The sequence below is a fragment of the Spathaspora passalidarum genome (assembly GCF_000223485.1).
Source record: "Spathaspora passalidarum NRRL Y-27907 unplaced genomic scaffold SPAPAscaffold_1, whole genome shotgun sequence".
Lineage (NCBI taxonomy): Eukaryota > Fungi > Ascomycota > Pichiomycetes > Serinales > Debaryomycetaceae > Spathaspora > Spathaspora passalidarum.
Window position 1 is genome coordinate 374708 of NW_006767425.1, and position 20402 is coordinate 395109.

At 34.3% G+C, this 20402-nt stretch overlaps 10 protein-coding genes across 10 annotated transcripts; 2 read left to right on the forward strand and 8 right to left on the reverse strand. All coding sequences in view use genetic code 12, as the record gives it.

Annotated features, from left to right (window-relative positions):
* Positions 1-6: 6 nt before the first annotated feature.
* RPO41 (DNA-directed RNA polymerase) lies at positions 7-3870 on the reverse strand (the record flags this gene model as incomplete). The annotated part of the gene is made up of 1 exon (XM_007372134.1): positions 7-3870. The coding sequence occupies one exon, from the start codon at positions 3868-3870 to the stop codon at positions 7-9; it is 3864 nt and encodes a 1287-aa protein (XP_007372196.1).
* Positions 3871-4059: 189 nt separating this feature from the next.
* Positions 4060-4996, reverse strand: SNF7 (ESCRT-III subunit protein; the record flags this gene model as incomplete). Its single annotated transcript, XM_007372135.1, has 1 exon — positions 4060-4996. One exon carries the CDS (start codon positions 4949-4951, stop codon positions 4283-4285), a length of 669 nt encoding a protein of 222 aa, XP_007372197.1.
* A 130-nt stretch (positions 4997-5126) lies between these two features.
* Positions 5127-6539, reverse strand: SPAPADRAFT_145250 (t-SNARE syntaxin; the record flags this gene model as incomplete). Its single annotated transcript, XM_007372136.1, has 1 exon — positions 5127-6539. One exon carries the CDS (start codon positions 6254-6256, stop codon positions 5264-5266), a length of 993 nt encoding a protein of 330 aa, XP_007372198.1.
* A 152-nt stretch (positions 6540-6691) lies between these two features.
* On the reverse strand, positions 6692-8538 carry UGA32 (Uga32p; the record flags this gene model as incomplete). The annotated part of the gene is made up of 2 exons (XM_007372137.1): positions 6692-8294; positions 8364-8538. The coding sequence occupies 2 exons, from the start codon at positions 8528-8530 to the stop codon at positions 6749-6751; spliced, it is 1713 nt and encodes a 570-aa protein (XP_007372199.1).
* A 996-nt stretch (positions 8539-9534) lies between these two features.
* On the forward strand, positions 9535-11502 carry TUB2 (beta-1 tubulin; the record flags this gene model as incomplete). The annotated part of the gene is made up of 3 exons (XM_007372138.1): positions 9535-9581; positions 9805-9840; positions 9997-11502. 3 exons carry the CDS (start codon positions 9570-9572, stop codon positions 11293-11295), a joined length of 1347 nt encoding a protein of 448 aa, XP_007372200.1.
* Positions 11503-11676: 174 nt separating this feature from the next.
* Positions 11677-12182, reverse strand: SPAPADRAFT_57861 (uncharacterized protein; the record flags this gene model as incomplete). The annotated part of the gene is made up of 1 exon (XM_007372139.1): positions 11677-12182. One exon carries the CDS (start codon positions 12151-12153, stop codon positions 11788-11790), a length of 366 nt encoding a protein of 121 aa, XP_007372201.1.
* A 1094-nt stretch (positions 12183-13276) lies between these two features.
* RIC1 (Ric1p) lies at positions 13277-16405 on the reverse strand (the record flags this gene model as incomplete). Its single annotated transcript, XM_007372140.1, has 1 exon — positions 13277-16405. One exon carries the CDS (start codon positions 16403-16405, stop codon positions 13277-13279), a length of 3129 nt encoding a protein of 1042 aa, XP_007372202.1.
* Positions 16406-16988: 583 nt separating this feature from the next.
* On the reverse strand, positions 16989-18058 carry RPS16A (40S ribosomal protein uS9; the record flags this gene model as incomplete). Its single annotated transcript, XM_007372141.1, has 2 exons — positions 16989-17604; positions 18021-18058. The coding sequence occupies 2 exons, from the start codon at positions 18039-18041 to the stop codon at positions 17197-17199; spliced, it is 429 nt and encodes a 142-aa protein (XP_007372203.1).
* Positions 18059-18572: 514 nt separating this feature from the next.
* RPL13 (60S ribosomal protein eL13) lies at positions 18573-19668 on the forward strand (the record flags this gene model as incomplete). The annotated part of the gene is made up of 1 exon (XM_007372142.1): positions 18573-19668. One exon carries the CDS (start codon positions 18594-18596, stop codon positions 19200-19202), a length of 609 nt encoding a protein of 202 aa, XP_007372204.1.
* RPP1A (ribosomal protein P1) lies at positions 19669-20190 on the reverse strand (the record flags this gene model as incomplete). Its single annotated transcript, XM_007372143.1, has 1 exon — positions 19669-20190. The coding sequence occupies one exon, from the start codon at positions 20121-20123 to the stop codon at positions 19800-19802; it is 324 nt and encodes a 107-aa protein (XP_007372205.1).
* Positions 20191-20402: the final 212 nt, after the last annotated feature.

The window sequence follows — 20402 nt, forward strand, 5'->3', positions numbered from 1 at the left end:
GCGTTTCTATGAGAAGAAGTATAACGAATCCTTAACTCGGTTAACATCAAATTCACCCTTGGGAGGCACTTCGGGGAATTTTAAAGGAATTAAAATTTCATAGGTACCTCTGTCATTAACGTCTTCAATTTCACCTTCATACTCATGTGCTAGCTTAATGGTAGTAACCATGTCCTGAGCCGCTTTAATTTTTTGAGGGTCATCAGAGTTTAAAAATTCTAACCGTGTTCTTTCCATATATAGTTCGTCACCAAGTGTGATGGGTCTGTTCAATTGTTTTGTCCATTGTTGCTTAAGCTCCTTAATTGATTTGACGAGGGGATGCTTTGATGAAATTTTAATTAATTGGTAGTTATCTTTGTATCTAATTTCAAATTCTTCTTTCAAAAGACTGATTAAATTTGAAGAATGTAATTTAACAAATTGTTCTCTAATCTGTTCATTCATAGTATCAACATCAGCGGCATGAGTCCAGAAGGAGTCATGAACCGAAGCAAACTTTAATCCACGTTCCCCACAAGCAGCAGCAGTCATCATCATGTGAGTTGCATCCAAGGAATGAACAAAATTTGGTGGGAATCCAGCCACTTGTTTTCTACCATCAACCATACCTGCACCATCGATTCTGTTAATGGTTAATGTTTGCACCGCGGTCTTGAGGGACTCAGAAGTACCTTTTCTATAAGGCTGAACACATGGTAAATTCAATGGTGTTGTCCATATAACTGCTGAAGAATGCAATGCCACGTTGTCTGATTCTTTATAATCAATACTAACAGATTTAGAAATTCTTCTAGCTGATTCTCCTAACCAATCTTGAATAAGATGTGCATTTTCAAACAATTGTCTAATTGCTGCAAAGACATGAGTGGTTAAATATCTGGCATGTTCTTGAAGTGAATCTCTTTGGTTGTCAGGGAAATAATCTTCCAATTGTTTACGAACTTGGGCTAATGCTCCAATATATGTAACACCGTAAACATTAGTCATAACTGTAGGTTTAACAACTTTACGATTAATTTTATCCTTTAAAAACAATGCATATTTGTTGTTTTTCTGTGCATCTTTCTCAAGAAGCTCTCGAACAATTCCAGCAACATAGGCATAGACATCTTGTGGTCTATCAGCTCTAGCCAAATTAACTTGCTGAGCCCCTTCTAAATCCCCACCTAATGCAGCATAATGTTGTAACCCATTACAGGTACCATCTTGATGTACTGCCATATGAGAAACATATTTGGTTGGATCAGGTAATTTATAAGCCCGGCGCAAATCAAAACAAACACCTAATGCTTGCCATGGTTTATCAGCTTTCTTCCACCATGCGTCTTCAGAATAAGGATTCTTAGCTGATTCGAATACATTCTGCAAGTTATCCTCGACAAATTTAACTCTTTCATCAAATGGAGCTTTATCAAAACCGTACAAGTTAGCTAATTGGATTTTCAACCATCTTAAACCACGTTCTCCTAATTCTTTACCATCCCAGAATAAGAATAAAGATCTGGTCATATCCCCACCTAAATGGTTGAAATGTGGTGATATAGGATATGCCCTGCCTCTGAAGTCTAAATTATGAGGAAAGTACAATTTTTCACCGATAAAAGCTCTGGCAATCTCCAATTTATAATTAGCATCACACCTTTGAGATCTCATGGTAGAAAATTCAGACTTTAATTGGGTAACTAACTTTCGATATTTATATTTAATTGAAGGATCGTCGCTTCTTTCAGGTTTTGGTGGCAATATTGGTTTATCTAGAACACCAGGGATATCTAAAAATTCTTTACCCGTATTCCAATAATGACTGATAACCTTAAAAATATCTTTATTTACAGTCCATGCAGTATTACCCAAGACATTTAATCCAGCATAAACTTGATCAAGGTTTCCATTCCTGGCTGCTGTTTTAACGTAAGCAGCAGTTTCAGGGGAGTCCCTGACTCTAACTAAAGGTGACATAACTTGCCCTCTACCATAATAGCCATCCCAATCTTTTGGTTTAACTGGCATTGGCATATGTTGAGGTTGGACACAACTGTCAAGAGAAGACCTGTTGATACTTTTAACTAAGTCAGAATGGAGTTTAATTGCCCCAATACGTTGACCACCGATATACTGAATACTGTGAAAAAATGCACTCTGTTCAGTTTCAACGGTGTGTCTACTGACTCTAACTTTTGCTACTTCCATCAAGAATGATACAAACACTGCACCTAGTCTAATACTTATATCTTGACTCCATCCAAAATCTTCGTTAGGATCTCCCTCGGCGGCATTACGGACAAGATTCAACAACAACCTTGATCCTTTATGTTTTGAAGTTTGAGTACGTTTCAAATCCTTTTTAGATAATTTTTGAGTGATATAATCGTATTCTAATGCTTTTCCAACAGATTGCAATGCAGTTAAAGCTCTCATACCATTAGAAATACCTCCCGTAGATTGTAATTTCATAACCTCTAATATGGTGGTCATTGCAGCCTTTTCAGGATCAATTTTAACAAAAAAAGGGGCATAAACCGCTCGTTCTTTATTTTCAGAACTTTTTTGATTAGTGGCCTTATCATCGATCAAATCTAAACATTCCTGTCTTTCCTTTTGTAAGAGTGGAACAAGTTTTTGATACCATTCGTATAATTGAGCATTCAAGTTCTTAGTTGACATAATCGAATCTCTCTTTTTAGTTTCTTCATATTCATGCTTCCATTTCTCCTTAGCCCCTTCAACACCTCTGATCTCCATTTGCTTTTGTCTATCGAGGTTGAAGTTTGCAAGGGCATGGTTGAATTGGTCACGCTGTTCTTGAGTTTCTAGCAATTGGTACATTTCAAAATAGTTCAATTTTCCGGACGTGATCTTTTGTTTACTTTCTTCATTTGTCATGTCCTTGATTATTTCTTTGATATCGCTAGTAAATACGGCAATTTTGTCGGGACTAGCCTCCAAACCTAATAAACTGTGTCTGACAATTTGCAATCCAAATGAATCAACAGCTTCCAATTCAGAAAGATCATCTTTTTCTAATGATCTAATACTTCCATCTTTTTCTTGTAATTTTTTGGTATCTTCAACAATTTCTTTGTTTTTATTTAAATCGTATTCATGATACAGCTCTTTCAATTCACTAGGAATCCAAGTCTGGGCCTTTGGATGATCAAAGATTGTATATAAATTATCAACCCCGATTATGTCAACGTTTGAAAGTGTGCTTCTGATATCTTCAATTTTAGGAATTCTGAAAAATTCATCAAGATCAAACTTGGGATCAGTTTCTAAATATTTGGTCAATCTTAATGCTCTTGTTCTATTATTCAGTTCAAAATGACATTCTCTCTGCATTTTATCGATTACTTGTTCGAGTTCACGGACACTTACTTTCTCATCTTGAACAAGTGCTTCCAAGTATATATTAGCAAATTTGGTAAACTCTTCAGGTGTAACCAAGCCGCTCAAGGTTTTCAAAAGAGGGTAGGCCTTTTCGTAATATTGATCACTAACAAAGCTTTCCATCAATGACTTGAGATAGTTGATTTCCCGAGCAAAAGGTTGTCTTATGACATTGTCTCCTTTAGAACTATAATAGCCAGGCTGTCTTTCTGCTGCAGGTGCTGTAAATTCCGTCTGTTCGATCTCACTAAAAGACTTTTGGGTTAACTTTGATATACTATGTTTTGCATTACTTTCAGTTCGTTCAGATTTTAAAGGTTCGAGTAATCGACTAACTGGGGAGACTGCAACAGCTGATTGAGCCAATGTTTTTGATTCAGACCTCGTGTTTATATATGCATATTGGATTTGAGGTAAAAGTCGTTGAACTAGAGCTCGCAGTCTGCGATAACTAGAACTCTTTAGGGATGTTCTTAACATATTATAAAGACTTTATTATATGTGGAAACCCTTGATATTCGAAAAGGGATTTGGTTGTAAAAACTAATGAAAAAAAAATTTAAGGGAGCTGAGGCAAAAAAAAAAAAAAAAAATTGAGTACAAAAAAAATAAACAAAAAAGAAATGCAAAGAAAATGATCATGTGACCTATACCGAAGAAACTCCGTCTAGCTTTATATGTTTCTGTAAATGTATTAATAACAACTATGAATGGTAACTATAGGAAGGTAAAAAAAAGAAGAAAGAAACCAAGAAGAAGTAAGATCTTGATTTATCTTCTCTTCACTACCTGTTAAAGAAATAGTATCTAGTAATAGTAGTACCGGTGTGTGTATATATATAACAACAATCCCTTCAACTTAATGCAACACCAAAGAAATGAATCAGCAAGTTTACAATCCCATTTCTGCTTGCAATGCTTTCAAAGCTTCTTCGTCTTCATCTTCCTCGACTGGAGCAGCAGGAACGGTCTTATTAACGGTTGGGAATTCAGGCAATTGTTCAACCTTTTGAGCAGGAACCTTTTGAACTGGCGCGGCTTCTTGTTCAGCTTGTTCTTCTTGTAATGCAGCCAATTCTTCTTCTAATTCATCTTCATCAACGAATTCGTTACCAACAGGTCTTGAAATAGCTTCACTGATTTCATCGGCCAATTCAACTTGTTCTCTAATCTCATCCATCGTATCTTCAACCTTATCAACATTGTATTCGCCATGTATTTGTTTCATAGCAGATGCCCCTTGTTTCATGGCCTTCATGGTTTCCAAGTTTAAGTTGGCCCCTTCTATAGATATGAGTTGAGTTTCCAATGTTTCAATTTGATTCTCAACCTTCATTAAATTTGCTTCATAACCTTTCTTTCTCTTTAATGCATTCTTTGCCAAGTTGTTTTGCTTACTGGCAACGTATTTTCTGGCCATGGCATCTTGATCAGCCATTTGTTGTTCCAAGTGGGATTTCTTCTTGTTTAAGGTTTGTATATGTTCTCGTAACTCCACTATTGCCTTCTTAGGAAGGTCTTTCTTAGCTTGACTATTACCTCCGAATAAAAGTGACCACATGTTGTTGTATTCTATGTCTGTTTATACCCTCTGGTGGCAACAAAAGAATGGATAAGTAAATTTGACTCTCCTTTGCACACCAAAAAAAGAAAAGGAAAAAAAAAGATTAAGAGATTAGAGGAATCCACACTTCACTTTACTATACGGGAAAAAAATAGCCTACTACAAGCATGTCACTTATGGTATCAATTTTATTAAGGATATACTCTCATAAACAACCTTTTCTATATATTATGTGTTAAAGCAGTATTCCCAACATATCTACATATTCTAATTGCAAAAAAAAAAAATTCAACCGATAATACCCCACTTTTAACTAACTAAAACCCAGATAAAGAAGAATATAATCAAGACACCAAAAATCTTCAAGAATAACCAACGATTACTGGTAATGTTAGCATAGTACTTTAATAATTCTCTTTGAGCACCACTAATATTTAAACTAATATCTTCAACATTTTCGTCAATTCTTTGAATTTGTTCACCTTGTTCACTAACCATGGTGGCCAATTGTTGAAACAAGTTCCCTACTTCGTTTATAGTAGATTCTATAGTTTCAACTGCACGGTTTCTTTGTTGAAGGTATTGTGTAGATTGTTCTTCCATCAATAGCATTTGTTGGGTTTGTTTAGGTAATGTCAAGTATTCTCCACTATTCCCATAAGGAGAAGAGACTAGATCAGTATCAGTGCTACTGGTAATTGCCTTGTCTGGATCGAATGGTGAATTATTTAAACTTGAACTTGATGCAAATGGGTTTTCATTATGTAACATTGGCAGGGCACCCCGACTAGAAACTGAGCTTGACAAGAAATTCTCTGTTCTATTCTTATTGGCAATCTCGTTACGTTGTCTAATTTCCAAAACATTTTTGAATTCTCCAGAGATATTCTTCATTTTCGAATTCAACAAATTCAACACATTCTTAGAATATTGAGAAATTTGGGAATCGATTTGAATCGAATGGTCACCTTTAGTAAACTTTTGTAAATTTTGAATGTTAGTTTCAATCTTAAAGATTTCTTGTTTGATAACATAGGTTAATTCTCCAATTTCAATAGGTTTATCATCAAAGATTGGTTTACGTTTTGCTAATAATGCTAATTTACTCAACAATTCAGTAACGTGAGAAATATCCTTGGCTATAATACTTGCTTGTTGACTAAACTGTGACTTCTTGGGTGGGATGTTGGATGACGGTGTGCCTCCTAAACCTTGAGCATGTCTTTGCTTTTTGTTTATCTTATCATACGTTGACACACATTGTTGAAATTCTATAGTTCTATTTTGGATGGAGACAGACATGATATGAATATCTATGGCGTTATGCTATAAATTCTGTGTTGTATGTATTTGAGGTGTGTAGGTTTACTAGTTTGTGGTAGGTGTGCAATGTGGCAACTTATGCTATGTAGTTTACCCTAATTATTGAAAGTGATAATAGGTATAGGATAGGATATTATAGGTAATGACTTGATTGAAATTAAGGAAATGTTATTTTCTAGTTATATTACTCCCCTTTCTAATGACAGGTCATCAACTTGGGCCTGTATAATTTAAATCTTAAATGTTGGGTCGGTTAAACTCTAAAAAAAAAACAGGGCTATGAATTTTGTTCTCACCAGTTCGCTGGCTTTCTTTTTTTCGTAACTGCGTGTTTGTGGGTTTCTTTTTTTTTGTATTTTTTTTTTTGTGAGATAGTAAATTATATGCAGGGGATTCTTATACGAATGCTTTTAGCAACCATTTTATATGCTCTTGTTATACGTCAACTATTTACTATATAAACATATTTAGCTAACACATAGATAAATGCCAGTTATTCTCTTGAACAATCTCATTCCAATCAATATAAATTTTCCCATCCATATTCCTTTCCCAAACTTGTTTAACAATATTAAACATTCGCTTTAAATTTGCGACTTTATAATCTTGACTTACTTTTTGAAACCGTTGGATCATTTTTAATCTATCGTTCTCAGAACTACACGTAATACCACAAATCAATAACGGAAATGCCAAACTTGTCATTAACTTCGTATCTATCAAGATGTCAATATGTTTTAAAGTGTTTAATAGCAATGATTGCATTTCAATAGATACCGGTGGAATTTTTCTAATCTGATAATTCATACACAATTGACATGTTAACAGGTATGTTTCAAACAATGTAAGATGTAATTCTAATTCTTCATCTGGTATTCCGTTCATTTGATTGATATTTGGCTGGCATTGGGCTAGTCTCCTTTCAAGTTCGTCGTACTTGTTAATAACTAATTGATAGTGCGCCAATCTTGAATCTTCGTCGGTACTATCGCTAGGTGAATTCTCATTAAATTCAACAGAAGTAGTTATAATATCTCCTAATAGTAAATATATTGGTTGAATACACCCTTGGAATGGATCTAACCCATAATCATCTAATTCTAAAATCTTTTCATTGGTAAATATTTCATTATATTCAACCATAGGGAACTTAGTTCCCTGGGTGAATGTTATGCTCGACATAATATCATGGTATTGAATGTCTGAAATCAACCACTTAATATCATTTGAATAATTGAATACTTTACAAATATGATTTAATCCCCCGTGATCTTGAATGATTTTTATAACTTTTTTGAATAAGTTATACCAGTTACTGACATCCCCTGCACATATATGAACACCTATATTAATCAAGTAATAATTTAACAACACATAAATATCATAAGTTGACAAGTTATCTTGACGATTATATTGTTTCTCAATTAATTCTGACGCCTTTCCCATATACAGTTTAACGTCATCAGTATACCCATCAATAAATAATCCGCCCCATGCACATAATAAATATGAAATTGAATCTTCCGTATAAGACAACTGATAAAATGTTTTAAGAAAATAGTTGGAACTTTCTGGACCAATACAAAGATCCTTGGCTACTTTGTGTATAAATGCATCCAAGAAATTTGACCCTTTATTATCTAGAATTAATGGCGTAAGTGAAGGCTGGTGTATGAGATTAAAATTATGAATCAAGAAATCATCTAGGTTGGGTGATTCTATGTTGTCTAAGTCTATCGGTGATTTTATGTTGTCAATTGATTGAATTTCGGTGATTATTGGATCAATCTCACTAGTATGCAACAGGAATGGAGTGACTACAGTTTCACATTGTTCCAACAACTTGTCCAAACAGTAATTTGTGTCTGGTTTTTCTACAGCTTCAATTTTCTTGCTTCCTGCCTCCCTCTTATGTTCTTTCTTAAGTATTCGAAATTGGGTGCCATTTCTCCAGTGACATTCAACTTTTCTGTGTTTGCAACTTCCGCATGTAGGATATTTTTCATCGCATTTTTTCCTAAATCTTGATTAGTAATTCCACTCTAAAACAGCAAAATTTCATAATTAGAAACAAGCTCTTACTTACTTTCGTTTTCGGCATTGTAAGCAACCATTTCTAGATCGAATGGTCAGTCCAACAACAATATCTTTAGCTTGCACCTTTTTCAGTAACGAAACAGGAGGAATCACAACATTGTCATTAGTCGTTGATTCAATTGTTTCTAAATTATTCAAGTCAAGAATATAAAACATTTATGTTCACCTTGTAAAAACTCTCGCGCATATCTTGTAAAACCAAAAGTGGAATATACTTGATAATATATAGTAGAGATTTGATGTCAATGCGGGATGTGGTAAAAGTGGGGTCCCAATACGGCTAGCGCGACCCGAACAAAGAAATGCCTTACATGGCAAGGAACCGCGATTTTATTGGGGTAAAACGGTTATAGATGATATACTCCGAGTTGTGCATGACAATTAATTTCTTAATTATTTGCCACCAAGAAGCTTTAATTATGTGGGGAAGAATATCGATATTCATTGCTTGACAACATTCCTTGCTTGCTAGGTTATGAGAAACATGTAACCATTTTTATACGAATGTTTGGTGCTACCAGGTGAAAGCAAAATAGTGCGTAATTTTTTATTAGTAAGATTAGATAACAGATAAGGAAGGTTAACTAGTTAATTTGCCGTATATATTATTTTATTAGAATTAAATTACGGATATTCTTTGGCTTGGGTAGGTAGTTACATATGTTGAAATTTATTTCCATCTAGTTAAGGTTACTAGAATTTTTACCAATTTTGAAACGAAATTCTGCAGGAATGGTAAAATTTCAGTAACGAGTCCTAAACGTTTCTTCTTTTCAGGAACTAGATCAATTCAAATACTTAGAGAACCAGACAATCTAGAACATAAGAATGGAAGTAGTATTTACTTTCAAAAAAACTGCAGCACAAACCAATAATTTCATATCACGATAATGTGTTCATCATTTTTGCAAGGTACCTTCCCCCCTAAGGGTTATAGCAAACTGTTATATAGCCCCTCAACATTTAAACACATTGCATAAGAATAAATGTCTACTTCTTAAAGCCAGTTATATCACAATACTTCCTAATTGGGCTTAAATAGGTCGTGTATTTACCACGTATGATTTCCAGTCCTTTTTTTCGTTTGGCTGGGAAAATGTAAACAAACCAAAAAATCTGCTACTCTGTTGAATTTTTTGTTTTCTTCCCTTTTAACCCTTAACGGAATCATAATCTTATATTTATACCATACACAATGAGAGAAATTGTATGTATAGCGATTCATCAGATAGTTACAATCTGTTGGTAGTGATGCCCTGCATTGATTGGTATCAGTGACTAGTGTTCTTGGGTGGGTTTAATTTCTGGTTGTGCTACGCGCCTGTGTAATTAAATCAGTCTTGATTCAACCTTTATGATCACCACTCATTCCCATCAAAGCTTGCATTACTACTATGATCATGAATTATGTACTAACATTTAATTACTAGATCCATTTATCTACTGGTCAATGTGGTAACCAAATTGTATGTTTATAACAATAACTTAACCGAAAAGTGTGTGTGTTTGGAAATTATTTTTTTTTTTGTTTTGATTTTGTTTTGAATTTTTGACCGCTTAATTTTTACTACACATAACACGTCTAACCATGATGAAATTTATATACTAACATCGAAATTTAGGGTGCTGCTTTCTGGGAAACTATCTGTGGTGAACACGGTTTAGACAATAATGGTACTTACTCTGGAGAAGATGATATTCAAAAGGCTAAATTGGACGTTTATTTCAATGAAGCTACTTCAGGAAAATATGTCCCTCGTGCCGTTTTAGTTGATTTAGAACCAGGTACTATTGATAATGTCAAGACTTCCAAGATTGGTGGTTTATTTAGACCGGATAACTATATTTTTGGTCAAAGTTCTGCCGGAAATGTTTGGGCTAAGGGTCATTATACTGAAGGTGCTGAATTAGTTGATTCCGTCTTAGACGTTGTTAGAAGAGAAGCTGAAGGATGTGACTCTTTGCAAGGTTTCCAAATTACCCATTCTTTAGGTGGTGGTACCGGTTCCGGTATGGGTACCTTATTAATTTCCAAGATTAGAGAAGAATTCCCTGATAGAATGATGGCCACTTTTTCAGTTGTTCCTTCACCAAAGGTTTCCGATACCGTTATTGAACCATATAATGCTACCTTATCTATTCATCAATTAGTTGATAATTCTGATGAAACCTTTTGTATTGATAATGAAGCTTTATATAATATTTGTCAAAAAACTTTAAAGTTACCTCAACCATCATATGCTGAATTAAACAGTTTGGTTTCTTCAGTTATGTCGGGTGTTACTACTTCATTACGTTATCCAGGTCAATTGAATTCCGATTTAAGAAAATTGGCTGTTAATTTAGTTCCATTCCCAAGATTACATTTCTTTATGGTTGGTTATGCTCCATTGACTTCTATTGGTGCTAAATCTTTTAGATCAGTTACTGTTCCAGAATTGACTCAACAAATGTTTGACTCCAAGAATATGATGGCTGCTTCTGATCCAAGAAATGGTCGTTACTTAACTGTTGCTGCTTTCTTCAGAGGTAAGGTTTCAGTTAAAGAAGTTGATGATGAAATGCATAAAATTCAAACCAAGAATGCCGCTCATTTTGTTGAATGGATTCCAAATAATGTTCAAACTGCCGTTTGTTCTGTTCCTCCAAGAGATTTAGACATGAGTGCCACTTTCATTGGTAATTCTACTTCCATCCAAGAATTATTTAAGAGAGTTGGTGATCAATTCAGTGCCATGTTTAGAAGAAAGGCTTTCTTGCATTGGTATACTTCTGAAGGTATGGATGAAATGGAATTTACTGAAGCTGAATCCAATATGAATGATTTAGTTAGTGAATATCAACAATATCAAGAAGCCACTGTTGATGATGAAGAATTGATTTATAATGATGATATTGTTGCTGAAGAACCAATGGAATAGATGCATTCCTTATGAAGTGTTCAATTGTTCTCCCACTTTTTTATAGTTTTGGTTTGTGAATTTTGTTGTGATTAGTAAAATCTATACCCCTTGACTATTACAACAAATTGCAAATTGTTTTTTTTTATATATTTTTTCATGCTTATTTTCTTTTACCTCTATATACATATATCTCTATTAATTAAAGGTGGTTTACTATATTTAAATGAGTTGTAAATAGGGTCAGGTGGGGTTTTCAGCGAGTCAGTTTAGCTTTGAATTTAATCTAAACTTGATAGAAAATATTACAACACTTACTAAATCGATTCTTATAGATTTGTCTCTGTTTTTGACCTTACAAGCTCGTTCTAATTGGCTTGAGCCAAACGATATTTTATCTTTCTAGATATATATTAAACCTGTGATAAATAAAAACTAACATAAAATAAAACATACAAAATGAAACATGGCTAATAACCTACAACTTTTCAAGATTGACTAACCATATGCAATTTAATTTCCTCTCAAGAAATTCTTAACAAAGTCATTTTTGTCAACTACACCATAGGCTCTTTGTTCATCGAAATATCTCAATACATGACATTGTTGTTTCCAGAAGTTAATTAATTCTTGGAATTCCATTTGACCCTTAGCATAAACGACATTAGCGACGTTGACGTCGTTCAAGAACCTTTGTCTTTCGAATTCTTGTCTGATCTTGGTCTTGATGTTGGAGATTGGCATATCCAATTCATATAAATCACTGAAATCCTTAGAATGTCTCATGTATTTACGATATAAATGTAACACTCTTTTTCTTAATTCCGCATTTGTCAATGAACGGTGGGTGGTTTCTGCGAATTCAGTAGCTAAAGTCATGGTGTTCTATTGGTCTATATGTTTGCAGTAAGATGTTTAATTGATATTGATTTTTTCATGAGTTAATTTTTTTCTTACTAAAGGAAATTCATTGGTTGGACCTGTTATGTGTCGCAAAAAAGTGCGACTTGTCGCTTTTAGTCGTGACATAATTTGTTTGTTGTCCAGCGCGCGTGCACACAGTTGAACAAATATCCAATAGATTTTTCGTTATCCAATAAATCACGAGTATGCAAAATGTTCTCTAGTTTATTTTTATATAACGAGAACCATCGAGAGTTTGTTGACTGTTGAATGTAGCATACTTGAGAATGGTGATCGCTATTTGATTTGTAGAAATATTAATTTATCAGCTGTGTCTAATAAATATTTTATTATTTACTCATTATCAAATAAACAGTCCTTGCACACATGAAGAAGATTGAAGTAAGTTCCATAGGTAGTTCCACTTTCTAAAAGTGGACCCCTCAATACCCGATTTGTCAATAACAGGTAATAATTAAGCCTTGATAAATTGTTTAGAGTGGTGGCCTAAATCAATATGAACTTTATGTGTGAGGGGAAGGAATAAGCTTTAACTTTGATTGTTAAAAGATCGATACAATTTGCCATTGAACCGGTATCAACCAGTAGCAGGCATACAGAATTCATTAGGGAGTACTTAATACTTTGTATCTGGCGAAGACCGTATAAACATCTAGTTTGCCTTCTCCATCTTTAAAATATTCTCCAAATATAGTACAACTGTTCTCATAGACAGCCATAGCTTTTTCTTCGATGAATTTTTCAAGTTTTAAAATCTGTTGCATCATGGTTGGGGCTTCAATGGATACGTGTCTACATTCCTCGTCATTTGATTGATCAGTTTTGATTGAATGGTGTCTAGCTTCTTCAGTGAGGTCAGTATTCAATAACAGAAGACTAATAGCTTTAGCTATAATAACATCAATATCAAGCCACGACTTGGGGGCCAGAAATCTTTCTTTGTTCTTTCAACAAGTCTCTCCATGCTAGTTTTAAATTTCTTTAGGGGTATCAAAATAACACATAGAGCTCAATAACATATTGTATAATCAAAAAAATTTCGTTCTATGACAGTTGTCTATATAATATATGGCTTCGTCTACTGAGAAAGCTCTTGCTGTATTTTAACAAGGAGGTTCCCAGTTGGTTCTAATAGTTTTATAAATCTACATAATTCAAAACACCAATCCCATCTCCCAGATTTATCCAACATTTTAATAATCTTGAGAATGACTTGAATATCATCTGAATTCAACTGATCCTTTTTGGTTTCGTCTTCGGTCTTGTAATTGAGATAAATGATCAAGTAATTGTAACACAATTCAACATTATCAATTTCAATCAACCTATTCATGAATTTGACTGGAGTTGTTTCTAACACATCGAAGAATCTCGGCCAATAATCAGCTTCGATCTTTCTTAAACAGTTTATATAAATGTATTCAGCATTATCAGTAAATTCGATCAATTGACATAACCTTTTCAAGGACTGATTCAAAGTTAAGTTCTTAAACAATAATAATTCAAGACAGTAATGGAAATTCTTAAATTGTTTGTATTTATAAAACGAACTTTCTAAATCTCCCTTATGAAGTAAATCAAATTCAATAAAATTGTTAAGGATTAATTTATGAGCCACTCTATTCTTAATAAGTAATCCTCCTGTCGTTTGCTTGTATATAGCAAAACTCTCCAAACCAATCAAATCAAGGGACTTATACGTGTCTTGGCCAATTTCAAGAATTGAATCCAACTTAATCGGATGCATTCCTTGACTTTCTATTAGTATTGGATGAAGTTCATCATCGTAGTCGTCACCTATAAGCATATCTCTAGTCTGAGGTGCTGTCTGGATACTTTTATCATATGACTTGTCAATCAATTCATTAATATCATAAATCAAGATATGTTCACTGTTGAATAAATATATGAAATCAATAATTGAAGATTTGTTAAATCTAATTGTTTTAAATTTGAAAAATTCAATATTAACATTCAATTTAATCAAATCATACAAGTTATTCCCCCCTGTGCTTCCTCCTGAATGCATAGAGCTATTACTGATAACTGACCCTTGTCTATTCAGCTGTTGGTTTTTCAAAAGGTATAAATCACCAGTATCCAATAAAAACAAGAAATGACGATTGTTGACCATACTTGTTTGAATAACATCATCCAAATTAACCTTATTCTTTATGGAAGATAACAAGATTGTTTTCCGGACACTGATAAAAATCTTGTAGAATTTAGTTTCGTCATTCTTGATGGTTATTGTTTTATCCATAGTTAAATCAAGAACAATTAATCGATAGTCACTAGTAACGATAACAACATGACATGTTTGTTTATCCTGAACATCTGTACCAATCTGAATATCAACAAACGTGGTTTTAAAGTCATACTTCCAAAGCAATGAATCACTATTAAAACTGATATCTTCTCCACCCATACCATATCTAGTTGACGAGGTATCAAACACAATAAATTCATCAACCAAATGATCATTTGAATCGACACTATTTGGATTATCATCATCAGTAAATGCATGTTTAGATTTCCGGTTAACCACTAGTAAATAATCCTTAAACCAAAAATGCTTCACTATATTCATGGATTCGGCGAAATAACTCTTGAAGTTAAACCAAAGTATGTGGTTGATCTTATCATCACCAGAACAATAAGGCGTAGACACACTTAAGCAATCACCATATGATATGGAAATTTGATTGAAATCATTCCGAGCAAGGCTAAATTTCCCTGTAGCACTTTTAATCGATTTGTTGATGTTGCCGTTGTAAATTTCTTGATTCGATAAGAACTTCTTAAATTTAGGCAATATTGGGAATCTAATCAAGTTTCGGTTATTTTGAATTATGCTGATATATTCATTGTCATAAAGTAATCCACGCTGCGCATCACTGATAATTCTTACTAGATTGATAAAGAAAAGCTTTGACTTGTCATGACTCAAAAGATACAAGTTCATGGCATTTCCGGAAATAGATATAATTGATGCTTTTAAAAACTTTCGATTTTCTTCCGGATGATCATCCAATTCTTGTAAAGTTTCTTCACTATTGAAGGTAACATTTCCAAATTTTGAACATAGCTTCCAATATCCTGTATTTGGATTTGTAATGACAAAGTAAGCACCACAAGGAGACCAATTGATCACCAAATTAGGGCTCGCGTTTTCATCTAGAACTTTTAAGAGTTCAATTGTATTTTGCTCCATTTTATACATCCTCAATTCATGATTAACTCGGATGATTATTAATTGACATTGAGGATTAAACCAGAATTGAATATTGGTCAATTCTTCTTCTTCTTCAAAGATAAGCAATTTGTGACCCTTGGTTGTTATTTCTTTATTTTCTTTATCAAATTCCATAATCCATAATTCATTCCTTCTATTAACAAAAAGGAAATAGTTGAAAAATACATTGAATTTTATATAAGTAATTTTGGAGTTTTGTTTATACCAGCTGAATTCACTTGACTGAAATAAATCAGTTTTGAAGTTGAATATATTGACCACTTGGAATCGAGAATCTTCAGTTTTATCTTCAGAATCAGTGTTGTTATTGTTGAATATTATCAAATAGTGGGAGTTTTGTTGTAGCCAAAAGTTTTGTAATTTGATCCCAATTTTCAAAATCTTAAAAATGGAAATCTTGACGAACTCAATTGCAGAATTACCCAATTCGTCTTCTAAACTGGCATTATTTATGCTTTCAATATTCTCAAGATTAACTAGGGACTCTTCGTTACCATGAATAATTGATTTTGTTGCTGATTTTATTAACCCAGATAAGGAAAACTTAAGCGATGTATCACTCAAAGGTAATCCAGTTTGAATTAGCTCGTTATTGGAATTATGTACCTCATATAAAGACTTGGAATAATTAATTTGACATTGATATATAATCAAGTAGTTTGAATCGGTTTGAATGAATAAATTAACGGTGTTTAATTTCTGAAATTTGCTAGTGTTGACACTTACGTGTTTTACCTTAAGTTCTAGATTCTTACCATTGTTCTCTATACTTGTTGGAGATCTGACATGTGATGTTAAGGGAAGTAATGTGAATTGATGGAATATATATACACTGGTAGGTGTTAGAATGGTAACAAGTGGTGTGTGGGGGATATGAATGATTTGGATGATATCTTCATGTGTTATGGGGGAATCTATCAGAAACTGGGGACAACCATTGATCCATACCATTGCAGAGAATTAATGCTGTGTGGAAAAAAAGAAAGAACGTAAAGGTATGATTTGAAACTGTGCACAGTTGGTTGTAAACCTGGTGTCCGAAACGTTGATTGTAATATTATTTCCGTTCTACAAAAAATTGTGCGTAGTGCTGCCAAAATTAGGGTAGAGTATATCGGCCACAAAGACTTTCAACCAAGCCTTATTATTGCCCAGCACTACGACTTATAATTGTCTTGGTATATAGAAGTAAGCACATACCTTTGTATTAACCAGAGTACTGGCAAGTTTAAGGATAAAACGTTTTGTATTTCATACATGTAGAAGTGAAACTTGGATCGAAGTTTCACAACAATTGGGCGTGTGGTCTAGTGGTATGATTCTCGCTTTGGGCGACGACTTGGAAACAAGTTGATTTACTACAAGCATGCGAGAGGCCCTGGGTTCAATTCCCAGCTCGCCCCTTTTCTTTTTTTTTTTAATCATCTGCTTTTGCTACCTAGAGTTAATAAAACATTATAAAACATGTTTTTTTAATAAAGTTGAGCTAAAAAAGGTGTTAACTACATTTTTTTTACCTGTCCTTATTTTTTGTGGAGTGCGAATAATAGAGGGATTTGTTAGAACTATAGTCATTTACTATCATTCTGATTATCCGATTTTTGATGTATTAAAAAGTTAAATAGAAAATATTAATACCTAATATAGACTCTTGTAACTATGTATTTAATTTTTCTTACTAATGTAACAAGTTGGGGAATGGTAGATGGTGGTAAATGTGACAAATAATATGTATAATTTCCTTAACGGTAAGATTTTTGGAATCTGGCTCTGGCACCACGACCACCGAACTTCTTTGGTTCCATTCTTCTGGAGTCAGCAACCAACAAGGTCTTGTCGTAAGAAGCAAAGATCTTCTTTAATTCGTTCTTAGAAGCTTCGTCAACGAACTTTTGGTGGTAAGCGACTAAACCCTTAGCAATGGCTTGTCTAATGGCGTAAACTTGAGAAACGTGACCACCACCGGTGACCTTAACTCTGATGTCAATACCTTGGAATTTGTCTAAACCAACTAAAGTTAATGGTTCGTAAACTTTGAATCTTAAGATTTCTGGTTGGACTAAGGTGATTGGGGAACCGTTAATCTTGATTAAACCCTTACCGGCCTTAACGTGGGCAACGGCAGTAGCGGTCTTCTTCTTACCAAAAGTCTAGAAAAGTTGTTAGTACTAGTGTTTTGAAATATGTAAGGGATTGGAACAAGACTGATGAGATGTTGGAAAGTGTTTCTCTCGTGTGGTTCTGGCTGCATGGCATACGATCTGAACTACTATATTCAGTTCAATTATATACGAATTCAACTCATGAGTTAAGTCAAGATTTGATAGCCCGTTGTCAGAACTTTCATAATGTGGTTCATATAATTGGTTTGTTTGTATTCTTGTATTGTATCAGATTTACTTGCATGTAGTTGTGTACTTAATGATTGCATGGTAGTTTTACTTCATTTTTCATGTTGTAAAGTTCAATCATTCTTCTTTGATTTGGCTCATTCCGTGATGATTCGCTTATCTGTATAGTCTTCATGTGTTCCTCGTTTGATATCCCTGTGGTATTCATTACATACTTGAACAGATTGGGTAGACATGTTGTGCTTGCTAACTATATAAATTCTAACTTGAAGAAATAGAAAAAAAAAATTTTCTTAAACAATTTTGGTAAGATTGTGAGAATTGGTAGGGTGAAAAAAAATTGTTAGTGCGAAGTTTTTCCCTCTCCCCATAGTTAAGATTGTTAACTATGGGAGAGAGCTCTCCTGTGTAGTGCAAGATAACCTGTAAGAAACTTGCAATGTAACCTGTAAACTGGTTTGGGTTCTACGCGCGCACAGCAATGTTTCAGGGCAACATGTTTTCGAAAAACAAAATTTTACGCTACTGTTCTGAGAATTACTCACTTGTCACACGTGACTCCTGTGACTAGTTTTTTTCGAAACAAACTGTAAATAATTTTACAGATTCAGTCGCTGCATACGCCAGTGCGAACTTTCTCACCAACAAAACTTCAACCCGCACTCACTCAGTTTCGCTGTGTTTCTGTACAGGCGAAAATTTTTTACAGGCTTCATTTGAAAATTCTTTTTTGTTAAAAAAAAGGTTCCCATTCTATACTTCTTTTAGACCAGTAAGAAACATTAACCATGGCTATCTCAAAGAACTTACCATTATTGAAGAACCACTTCAGAAAGCACTGGCAAGAAAGAGTCAGAGTCCACTTTGACCAAGCTGGTAAGAAGGCTTCTAGAAGACAAGCCAGATTATCCAAGGCTGCCAAGGTTGCTCCAAAGCCAATCGATTCTTTAAGACCAGTTGTCAGAGCCCCAACTGTCAAGTACAACAGAAAGGTCAGAGCTGGTAGAGGTTTCACCTTAGCCGAAATCAAGGCTGTTGGTTTAACCGCTAAATACGCCAGAACCATTGGTATCTCCGTTGATCACAGAAGACAAAACAAGTCTCAAGAAACCTTCGATGCCAACGTTGCCAGATTACAAGAATACAAGTCTAAGTTAGTTATCTTTGACAAGAAGACCAAGGCTGCTGAAGTTGCTGGTTTCGAACAAGTTTCCACCGCTGCCACCTTCCCAATTGCTCAACCAGCTATTGAATCTGGTGTCAGAGCCGTTGAAGTTCCAGAAGAAACTGCTTACAGAACCTTGAGATTGGCCAGAAACGACAAGAAGTACAAGGGTATCAGAGAAAAGAGAGCCAGAGAAAAGGCTGAAGCTGAAGCTGAAAAGGCTAAGAAATAAGCTAATCACAAATAGTTTATCATGATGAGGTGGGGAGGTCTTTATAAATAATAATAAGAAATAAAACATCCATTTTAATATATTTGCATGTATCAATTATAAATATAAGAAAGGGATCTGTAAATTATTGTGGTTTTATCTACATTGTGTATTATACCTTCACTAGCTTTTTTGTTATTGTTTTTAGAGATGAACTTGCCTCATTACTTTTGTATGTTCTGGGTTTATCATATTAATGTGATGTCTATTTAAGAGTATTACCTGTAGGTTTTCAGTAGGAGCATTTCAATGTTTTTCTTGTACGAGTACTAACAAGGAGATTGCAGTGTGTATAATACGCTTCTCTACGTCAGATACCTGTCTATTCTCCATAAAGTTCAAAACCGACTGCTCATTGCTCGCTGCTTGCAGCTAATAGTTCTACACTACTACTACTACATTTTCAATTATTATTATTATTATTTTTGTATATTCGAAATCCATAAACCTTTTTAAATTAATATAACATTTAGACTAATAACCATTTTCAACAGCCAAAATAAGCCCAATCTTAAACTAATATTACAAGTAATATAACTAGATAACCAGGTTATGCGTTTAATCGAATAAACCGAAACCCATATCATCGTCAGATTCTTCCTTGGCTTCTTCTTCCTTTTCTTCAGCAGCAGCTTCTTCAGCAGCACCACCAGCAGCAGCACCGGCAGCACCTGGGGCAGCAGCAGCTGGGGCAGAGGAGAAGTTGAAGAAGAAATCCTTCAAGTCCTTACCATCGAGAGCCTTGGCGAATAAATCAGCCCAGATACCTTCAACTTCAACGTTAGCCTTTTGGGTTAAAGCTAATAACTTTTCAGAAGTGATTTCAACTTCGGCATCGGCCAAGATCAAAGCGGCGTAGGATAAAGCAGTTTCAGTAGACATTGTTTCTTAATGATATGTAACTAGAGATAATCAAATTAAGCTAAGCAGACTATTCTTAGTATTGGTTGGTCCAAAATGAATACAATAGTTTCGATAGCACGAAGTTTTTTTTTCATCATATTGCGCACACAAGATGCAGCGAGTAAAGGACAAAAAAAAAAAGTGCTGTGCAAATCAAAGTTTAGGGTTTGAACCCTGATCACGTGTAGTGTTGCTGCGAAAAATATAAGACGGGCTACAGAATAAACACATATCAGATGCAATAAGCTGTACTAACCA